The sequence below is a fragment of the Seriola dumerili genome, unplaced genomic scaffold, assembly GCF_002260705.1.
Source record: "Seriola dumerili isolate Sdu_G_001 unplaced genomic scaffold, Sdu_1.0 BDQW01000290.1, whole genome shotgun sequence".
Classification (NCBI taxonomy): Eukaryota; Metazoa; Chordata; class Actinopteri; order Carangiformes; family Carangidae; genus Seriola; species Seriola dumerili.
The window spans coordinates 1,259,259-1,270,862 of NW_019174545.1; the positions used below are offsets into that span (position 1 = coordinate 1,259,259).

The window sequence follows — 11,604 nt, forward strand, 5'->3', positions numbered from 1 at the left end:
TGTTTCAAGTTTTTTTTTTTTAATTTAAGTTTCTTTCCTTTTTTGTAAAAGCAGTGTCTACTATGCAAACTTGGCATTGGTTATTATGATAGAAGTCTATAACTAGAGCTGTCCTTGTAAGTGCATTTTTATTTTACTATCAGGAGTGATTTGATTTGATTAGTGCGGGGTAGTGTTGGTCCATTTTAGCTAATTCTGGCACGCTTCATGAATCTTGCTCAATCTTGCTGAATGCTCGCCTCTCTATCTCCTCTAATTGTTTTCTGTACAAAGTGTAAGAAAGAATTTTTAAGACAATTAATAAATTATATTTATAAGCAATGCTGAAAATGTGTCATGCTTGGCTTATTTCAGCAGAGCTGTTTCCCAGGAATTGTTTTACACTTATATTTCACACATCTGAACTATGACAGCTTGTACTGGTACTGTAAGGGAAAGGGTCTGAAATGTAGTTTGTAGACCATGAGTATATACATTTGGTTTGCTATACTTTGATTTTTTTTACCTTTTTTTGTGTGAAATTTCATATTTATAGGCTCCAGACTAAATAAGTAGTTGGATAAGGGCACCTAAAGGGGAAGAAATTGCAACAGAAAATCCTTATGGTGTCACTGTTTAACATGCTGTGGGCTCAGCAGCACTGGTGGGTTGTAATGAGGCATGCTACTTTTTTAACAAAGAAAATATGGAGAGCATGCCTTAACAGTAAGAGGCACTGCCAAGTGACTTGTTAGTGTGCACCTCATTCAGCCACTACAAACTGTGCATCAGCCATGGGGATGAGTGAAACACTTTATTGGGGGAATGTTCAACCTTTTCACTGAATAAAAACACCACTTTCTCTCACAGACAACTACAGTAGATACAGATTAAATAAGGCACAACACCCAAGAGGAAAGAAAGGGCATTTATATCACAACAAATCTGTCACACCCAAACCTTCAATGGTGACTAGCACCCCATAATTTCAGTCGGCAAAGACCAAAAAAAGAAACTCACTGAACTCTGGAGGAAAGTTTATCAAGGATTTTACAAATGGACTACAAATACTAAAAATGAGTCAGTTAGTGCCATTTGAGGGAAATCTCAACTGGCACTGCTGTGATGGCAGGCTAGCATGGAAGACCCAACAGTCAGTGATGATGAAAGGTGTCCAGATTTACCTGGAGACTGAGGAAATAAGGCTGGTTCAGCTTCCCAATACCTGACTGCAACTATGTGAGAATTTGAATTAATGGAGAAACTCTCCTGATAAAAGCTAGATGAAGTTTTTTTTTTTTTTTTTTAAATGACTCAAGTGCCATTTGATTTTAGTGTGGCAACTGAAAATGGTCAGATCAACATGTGCTTTAATTTATACGTATGAGGCACTCTGGTGGTCAGGAAACAGTGACTTTATGATGTCCACAGGGTAATTCTGGTGGTGTGGTAGTTTGGGGATGGCTGTTTTAGGTCCAGTCAGTTTTTAAACAATACTTTGTTATATATTAAGTGAAAGCTTCTGGTCCAGCTGCCTAAAATACACATATCCATCATCAGCCTAGTTATGGGAGCCACTCTGTATTACTGGGAATGACTGAATGATAGTAATCCACCACGACAAACGAACTGTGGTACCCCTAAACTAACACAATTCCACACATTTATAATAGATCACTACATCGTCAAGCAAGACATCACCGCTACAGTTAGTGTACAACAGTTTCTGCCTTCACAGACTTCCCTTCCTGTAATTGCTGTGGAGCGACTACGGATGGCACCGTTCTTCCATTAATTATGCTATCACACGTGATGCCTTTGTTTTTAATAGTTCCATTTGAGGACAAGGAAACACAGAGGCCTTTAGAGCCTCAATACAGAATTTTTTTGGACATATAAATTTTATTTTTCACATATTGTCTTAAAGAGTTTGAGTTTTACATGGAAAATACACTTTTGCAACTTTCATAGCCCACCACAACTCAAAAATACAGGTTTACCTTTTCTTCAGTGTCTACAAACGTTACCAGCGTAAACAAAACTTTTAAAGCCTCAAAATACGTTTTTTTCTCCTGTCACATAGTGTCAGTCTTTGTAACAAAAAGCAGTCAATTTAAGAGTAACAAAAATGTGTTCAGTCCAATTACAATATAAAGCCAGTAGTGGGGTGACAGTGTTTGAAAGGAGGTGTCTTGCTGCAATAACAGATTGCCTTTAAGCACATCCCTTCAGTTCTGTCAATCAGACCTTCATCTACAGGTAGGGTAGCTTTCACAGAAAGCAGTGATATAGTATTCCACTCACTGGTCAGTAGCCTGTTTGCGTATCTCTGCAGCTACAGTGCCAAGTCAAACTCAACCTTTTTCTCCAAGGCCTTTGGATCATGTGAACAGGAACCTATATCTGGTTTTAGAGTCCTCAAACTAGTCTGAAATGAGATTGTCTCATCTTCTCTGATGGACAGAACAGAGCCACACAAGGCCTGATTGTTTTTCGTTAATTTAAGTTTTAGTAAACCACCATAGTCCTGTAATCATTTTTTTTCAAAGGGGACTTGGGTTGCAGAGTTCTGGGCATCTGGACTCAAAGTTTTTGATCCTGTGATCTCCAAAGTGATCTTCTTGCTTCCTGTCCCACCTCCTTTTCTCAGAAAAAAAGGTTTGTGCGGCCTGGACCAGTGCCAGTGTGATTGTTAGTGCCCTTTCTATGTGTGTAAACTCACACCTGGCAGTGGATGCTCACAGCTTGATATCCTGTGACTCTGACATCTTGGCAAGTGTCTTTTTGACTCGGAGGGCTGTGAGGCGGGAGGCTGGGTTGTGTGCCCAGCATTCTGTCATCAGTTTCCCCATCTGTCTCAAACACTGAGGGGATACAGATTTATGTTACGAAGGTCATACATTTGCGTGTGTTTGTGCATGTGTATGTGTGTGCATGGCATATTCCGATCTATTTTACCTCATCGCTGGTCCATCGATTAGGAAAAGATGGCCGTAGTCTCTTGATGCAGACCACCTCTCTCATGTCTTCATATGAAGGGTCTGTAGGAACTAACTCATGGTACGGCAATTGGTACTCCTCGAGGATCCCTAAAATGAATAAGTTCAGAAGAAACATGATCAGTTCTGTCAAACTAACTCCTAAAAATTGAATGTTTTCAAAATCCATACTGCACAGCCATCAAAAAAGTATTTTGTTTTTTAATTGTTCTGTGGAAGTCTAGCTTTTACAAGTTGTTTGTGACAAAGAAAAGAATGGATAAAAAGCGCATGTACCTCCTGAGACACAACGCCGCGCAATCTCCCAGAGAATGAGCCCAAAGCTGTACATGTCGGCCATGATGTACGACTGAAAATGACTTCTGTTCAGAGTCTCATCCAGAACCTCTGGAGGCATGTAGCGCTTTGTACCGACTCTAGTGTTGGGAGGGATGTCTACCTCATTGGTGTCACTGCCAAGTCAGAGATCAAAGTAATCCTTTTAAATTAAAGATCAACTCGCTATGAACATTACTGAAACCTTTGAAATAATAAAAGTTTAAAATGCTTTGATCTATGAAAATTTCTGAACCACTATCAGAGCTTAAACTCAACAAAACATGGATTCAAATCAAGAACTTTATGGAATATTTCTACAAATCATGCTAAATAGGAATGTCCCTGACACACTCACCTGATAAACTTGACCGCCAGTCCTAGGTCAGCTATACAGCATGTACCATTTCTTTTCACCAGTATGTTCTTACTCTTCAGATCCCGGTGAGCGATGGCAGGTTTGCCCTGGGTGCCGAAGATCTCTGTGTGGAGGTGACAGAGTCCTGATACAGAGGAATAGGCCAGTCGCAGCATGGCTTTATTGTCCAGAGTGGTTGATTTGAGGTAGTCATACAAAGAGCCATTCTCATGGTAGTCGGTGATTAGGTAGAGTTGTGTCCAAGAGCCAGTTCCTTTAATATCTGCAGCTATAAAACCTGTGAATAGGGTGGGCAGGGAATGGAGGAAGGTTACCGAGAGAAGGGAAGAAGAATAAATCTCCACATCACTGACTGACTTGGCCATGAAATGTAACTGTATATAACTTATGTTTTGGTAATTCTATCTTTACTGTTAACTTGTGTGCTTTAGAATTTCACTGTGAAGGTATATCAGTGAGGCTCATTCAGAAATACAGCAGAACAGACCACTTTAGCCTAAAAAGTCATGAAAAAAAAATAGTAAAGTAAGGCATAAGTAGACATGAAAAAATCACAGTATAGCAAGGCATAAAAGGTCAAAAAATCAACATAATATAGGAAGACATAAAAAATCATACAAACTACATAGGATAGTGAGGCCTTAAAAAACACAAAAGTGACATAGTATAGGAAGACACAAAATGTCATAAAAACGATATGGTATGGTATGGCATAAAAACGTCATAGTATAGTGAGGAATGAAAAGTCATAAAAATGTCATAGTATAATAAGGCATAAAAACATCATAGTAGAGTACTATGTACTCTACTATGACGTTTTTATACCTTTTTATGCCTTCCTATACTATGACGTTTTTATGATTTTTCATGCCATACCATACTATGACGTTTTTTTGCCTTTTTAGGCCTCACTATACTAGGATGCATATATGCCTTACTATACTATGACGTTTTTATGACTTTTCATGCCTTACTCTACTATGGCGTTTTTATGACTTTTCATGCCTTACTCTACTATGGCGTTTTATGCCATACTATACTATGACATTCTATGACATTTTATGCCTTACTATACCATGACGTTTTTATGACTGTTTATGTCTTACTATAATATGACGTTTTATGCCATACTATACAATGACATTTTTATGACTTTTCATGCCTTACTATACTATGACGTTTTTATGACTTTTTATGCCTTACTATACTATGTCGTTTTTATGACTTTTTATGCCATACTATACTATGACGTTTTTATGCCTTACTATACTATCACTTTCTATGACATTTTATACCTTACCGTACCATGACGTTTTTATGCCTTTTTATGCCTTACTCTACTATGGCGTTTTATGCCTTACTATACAATGACATTTTTATGACTTTTCATGCCTTACTATACTATGACGTTTTTATGACTTTTTATGCCTTACCATACTATGACGTTTTTATGACTTTTTATGCCTTACCATACTATGACGTTTTTATGACTTTTCATGCCATACCATGCTATGACATTTCTATGACTTTTCATGCCTTACTATACTATGACGCTTTTATGCCTTTTTAGACCTTACTATACTATGAATCTTTTACGCCATATATACTATGACATTCTATGACATTTTATGGCTTACTATACCATGACATTTTTATGACTTTTTATGCCTTACCATACTATGACGTTTTTATGACTTTTTAGACCTTACTATACTATGAATCTTTTATGCCATATATACTATGACATTCTATGACATTTTATGGCTTACTATACCATGACATTTTTATGACTTTTTATGCCTTACTATAATATGACGTTTTATGCCATACTATACTATGACATTTTTATGACTTTTCATGCCATACCAAACTATGACGTTTTTATGACTTTTTAGGCCTCACTATACTATGACGTTTTTATGACTTTTTGTGCCTTACTATACTATGACGTTTTTATGCCTTTTTATACCTTATTATACTATGACGTTTTTATGATTTTTTATGCCATACTATACTATGACGTTTTTATGACTTTTTGTGCCTTACTATACTATGACGTTTTTATGCCTTTTTATGCCATACTATACTATGACATTTTTATGACTTTTTATGCCTTTCTATGATAAGACGTTTTATGCCATACTATGACATTTTTATGACTTTCTATAATATGACGTTTTATGCCATACTATACTATGACGTTTTTATGACTTTTCATGCCATGCTATACTATGACGCTTTTATTACTTTTTAGGCCTTACTCTACTATGGCGTTTTATGCCATATATACTATGACATTCTATGACATTTTATGCCTTACTATACCATGACGTTTTTATGACTTTTTATGCCTTACTATAATATGACGTTTTATGCCATACTATACTATGACATTTTTATGACTTTTCATGCCTTACTATACAATGACGTTTTTATGACATTTTATGCCTTACTATACTATGACGTTTTTATGACTTTTTATGCCATACCATACTATGACTTTTTGTGACTTTTTAGGCCTTACTCTACTATGGCGTTTTATGCCATATATACTATGACATTCTATGACATTTTATGCCTTACTATACCATGACGTTTTTATGACTTTTTATGCCTTACTATAATATGACGTTTTATGCCATACTATACTATGACATTTTTATGACTTTTCATGCCTTACTATACTATGACTTTTTATGCCTTAGTATACTATGACATTTTTATGACTTTTCATGCCATACCAAACTATGACGTTTTTATGCCTTACTATACTATGACATTTTTATGACTTTTCATGCCATACCAAACTATGACGTTTTTATGACTTTTTAGGCCTCACCATAATAGGATGCATATATGCTTTACTATTTATTCTATGACGTTTTTATGACTTTTTATACCTTGTTATACTATGACGTTTTTATGACTTTTTGTGCCTTACCATACTATGATGTTTTATGCCATACTATACTATGACATTTTTATGACTTTTCATGCCTTACTATACTATGACGTTTTTATGCCTTTTTATGCCATACTATACTATGACATTTTTATGACTTTTCATGCCTTACTATACTATGACGTTTTTATGCCTTTTTATGCCATACTATGACATGTTTATGACTTTTTATGCCTTTCTATAATATGACGTTTTATGCCATACTATACTATGACATTTTTATGACTTTTCATGCCTTACTATACAATGACGTTTTTATGACATTTTATGCCTTACTATACTATGACGTTTTTATGACTTTTTATGCCTTACTCTACTATGGTGTTTATGCCATATATACTATGACATTCTATGACTTTTTATGCCTTTCTATACCATGACATTTTTATGACTTTTTATGCCTTTCTATAATATGACGTTTTATGCCATACTATACTATGACATTTTTATGACTTTTCATGCCTTACTATACTATGACTTTTTATGCCTTACTATACTATGACGTTTTTATGACTTTTTGTGCCTTACCATACTATGACGTTTTTATGACATTTTATGCCTTACTATACTATGACTTTTTATGCCTTACTATACTATGACGTTTTTATGACTTTTTATGCCATACCATACTATGACTTTTTGTGACTTTTTAGGCCTTACTCTACTATGGTGTTTATGCCATATATACTATGACATTCTATGACTTTTTATGCCTTTCTATACCATGACATTTTTATGACTTTTTATGACTTTTTATGCCATACTATACTATGACGTTTTTATGCATACTATGACGTTTTTATGCATACTATGACGTTTTTATGCATACTATGACGTTTTTATGCATACTATGACGTTTTTATGCATACTATGACGTTTTTATGCATACTATGACGTTTTTATGCATACTATGACGTTTTTATGCATACTATGACGTTTTTATGCATACTATGACGTTTTTATGCATACTATGACGTTTTTATGCATACTATGACGTTTTTATGCATACTATGACGTTTTTATGCATACTATGACGTTTTTATGCATACTATGACGTTTTTATGCATACTATGACGTTTTTATGCATACTATGACGTTTTTATGCATACTATGACGTTTTTATGCATACTATGACGTTTTTATGCATACTATGACGTTTTTATGCATACTATGACGTTTTTATGCATACTATGACGTTTTTATGCATACTATGACGTTTTTATGCATACTATGACGTTTTTATGCATACTATGACGTTTTTTTGACATTTTATGCCATACTATACTATGACATTTTTATGCCTTTTTATGCCATACCAAACTATGACGTTTTTGTGACTTTTTAGGCCTCACTATACTAGGTTGCATATATGCCTTTTTATGCCTTACTCTACTATGACGTTTTATGCCATACTATACTATGACATTTTTATGACTTTTCATGCCTTACTATACTATGAAGATTTTATGACATTTTTATGCCTTTTTATGCCATAACAAACTATGAGGTTTTTATGACGTTTTATGCCATACTATACTATGACATTTTTATGCCTTTTTATGCCATACCAAACTATTACGTTTTTGTGACTTTTTAGGCCTCACTATACTAGGATGCATATATGCCTTACTATTCTATGACGTTTTTATGACTTTTTATACTTTATTAGACTATGACATTTTTATGACTTTTCATGCCTTACTATACTATGACGTTTTATGCCATTTTATGCCTTACTATACTATGACATTTTTATGACTTTCTATAATATGACATTGTATGCCATACTATACTATGACATTTTTATGACTTTTCATGCCTTACTATACTATGACGTTTTTATGACTTTTTATGCCTTACTATACTAAGATGGATATATGACTTACTATACTATGACGTTTTTATGACTTTTTATACCTTACTATACTATGACATTTTATGCCTTACTATACCATTACATTTATATGACTTTTTATGCCTTACTATACTATGACGTTTTATGCCATACTATAATATGACATTTTTATGACTTTTTAGGCCTCACCATAATAGGATGCATATATGCTTTACTATTTATTCTATGACGTTTTTATGACTTTTTATACCTTGTTATACTATGACGTTTTTATGATTTTTTATGCCATACTATACTATGACGTTTTTATGACTTTTTGTGCCTTACCATACTATGATGTTTTATGCCATACTATACTATGACATTTTTATGACTTTTCATGCCTTACTATACTATGACGTTTTTATGCCTTTTTATGCCATACTATACTATGACATTTTTATGACTTTTCATGCCTTACTATACTATGACGTTTTTATGCCTTTTTATGCCATACTATACTATGACATTTTTATGACTTTTCATGCCTTACTATACTATGACGTTTTTATGCCTTTTTATGCCATACTATACTATGACATGTTTATGACTTTTTATGCCTTTCTATAATATGACGTTTTATGCCATACTATACTATGACTATACCATACTATGAAGTTTTTATGACTTTTCATGCCTTACTATACAATGACGTTTTTATGACATTTTATGCCTTACTATACTATGACTATACCATACTATGAAGTTTTTATGACTTTTTAGGCCTCACTATACTAGGATGGATATATGCCTTACTATACTATGACATTTTTGTGACTTTTTATACCTTATTATACTATGACGTTTTTATGACTGTTTATGCCTTACTATACTATGAAGTTTTTATGGCTTTTTATGCCTTACTCTACTATGGCGTTTTATGCCATACTATATTATGACATTTTATGCCTTTCTATACTATGACGTTTTTATGCCTTTTGATGCCTTACTATACTATGATGTTTTTATGACTTTTCATGCCATACCATACTATGATGTTTTTATGACTTTTTAGGCCTCACTATACTAGAATGGATATATGCCTTACTATACGATGACGTTTTTATGACTTTTTATACCTTATTATACTATGATGTTTTTATGAATTTTTATGCCTTACTATACTATGACGTTTTTATGACTTTTTAGGCCTCACTCTACTATGGCGTTTTATGCCATACTATACTATGAAATTTTATGACTCTTTATGCCTTACTATACTATGAAGTTTTTATGACTTTTTATGCCTTACTATACTATGATGTTTTTATGCCTCTTTATGCCATACCATACTATGACGTTTTTATGACTTTTTACACCTTATTATACTATGACGTTTTCATGCCTTTTTATGCCTTACTATACTATGACATTTTTATGACTTTTTATGCCTCACTATAATATCATAAAGTCATAAAAATGTCATAGTATAGTATGGCAGACTTTTCATGCCTTACTATACTATGACATTTTTATGACTTTATATGCCTTACTATACCATGACATTTTTATGACTTTATATGCCTTACTATACCATGACATTTTTATGACTTTATATGCCTTACTATACCATGACATTTTTATGACTTTATATGCCTTACTATACCATGACATTTTTATGACTTTATATGCCTTACTATACCATGACATTTTTATGACTTTATATGCCTTACTATACCATGACATTTTTATGACTTTATATGCCTTACTATACCATGACATTTTTATGACTTTATATGCCTTACTATACCATGACATTTTTATGACTTTATGATATTATAGTGAGGCATAAAAAGTCATAAAAATGTCATGGTATAGTAAGGCATATAATGTCATAGTAGAGTAAGGCATAAAAAGTCATAAAAACGTCATGGTATAGTAAGGCATATAATGTCATAATAGAGTAAGGCATAAAAAGTCATAAAAATGTCATAGTATAGTATGGCATAAAACATCATATTATAGTAAGGCATAAAAAGTCATAAAAACGTCATAGTATAGTAAGGCATAAAATGTCATAAAAATTTCATAGTATATTAAGGCATAAAACGTCATCGTATAGTAAGGCATAAAAAGTCATAAAAATGTCTTATAGCACGGCAAAAAAAGGAATCAAAACTTTCACAATATATATGTGTATGACACTGAGGTATTTGGGATGTATCTCGAAGTCATGTTTAAATTGATGAATGTTTGTGTTTGCTCATATGGTTAAAGTTCCACAGATGGAGACTGATCTCAGGAGCTTTGAGGAAGGACGACTAACAGCTACGTGGCCCCACAGACATGAAGACCTCAAGATCAACATCAGCTTGACACACACATCGAAGAGGAAAAGACCAAGCAATAAAGTCAAACTTTTGTGATTCAGAGAGAAACCTTGATGTGCCTTTTACCATATCTGTCCTTCATGAACAAATAAAACCAGCCACATCGAAGTGTTGGCTTATCTGTCTCTGTTGACTTTTGCATCTTTCTGTCATAAGAAATCATCTTTTCTGTAAGTCATTAAAAGTCATAAAAACGACGTAGTATAATACGGCATAAAAATATCATGGGATAGTAAGGCATAAGACCTTCTTAGTATAGTGAGACGTAAAGTGTCGTGAAAACGACATAGTATAGTGAGGCATAAAAAGTCATGTAAACATCATAGTATAGTAAGGCATAAAAACGTCATAGAATAGTAAGGCATGTAAAGTCATAAAAAAGTCACAGTATAATAAGGTATAAAAATTCATAAAAACGTCATAGTATAGTAAGAAATATATCCATCCTAGTATAGTGAGGCATAAAAAGTCATAAAAATGTCATAGTATGGTATGGCATGAAAAGTCATAAAATCGTCATAGTAGAGTAAGGCATAAAAAGGCATAAAAACGTCATAGTATAGTAAGGAATATATCCATCCTAGTATAGTGAGGCATAAAAAGTCATAAAAATGTCATAGTATGGTATGACATGAAAAGTCATAAAATCGTCATAGTAGAGTAAGGCATAAAAAGGCATAAAAACGTCATAGTATAGTAAGGAATATATCCATCCTAGTATAGTGAGGCATAAAAAGTCATAAAAA

At 33.5% G+C, this 11,604-nt stretch overlaps 1 protein-coding gene across 1 annotated transcript in view; it reads right to left on the minus strand.

The window, feature by feature from the left end:
- Nucleotides 1–804: 804 nt before the first annotated feature.
- bmpr1b (bone morphogenetic protein receptor type 1B) overlaps nt 805–11,604 on the minus strand; it is a 41,128-nt gene continuing 30,328 nt past the window's right edge. The window contains exons 8-11 of the mRNA XM_022757759.1: nt 3,652–3,949; nt 3,255–3,430; nt 2,938–3,068; nt 805–2,843 (exon numbers count right to left, since the gene is read on the minus strand). Coding sequence (XP_022613480.1) covers nt 2,718–2,843; nt 2,938–3,068; nt 3,255–3,430; nt 3,652–3,949 — 731 coding nt within the window. The 3' untranslated portion in view covers nt 805–2,717. The remainder of the gene's footprint in view (nt 2,844–2,937; nt 3,069–3,254; nt 3,431–3,651; nt 3,950–11,604) is intronic.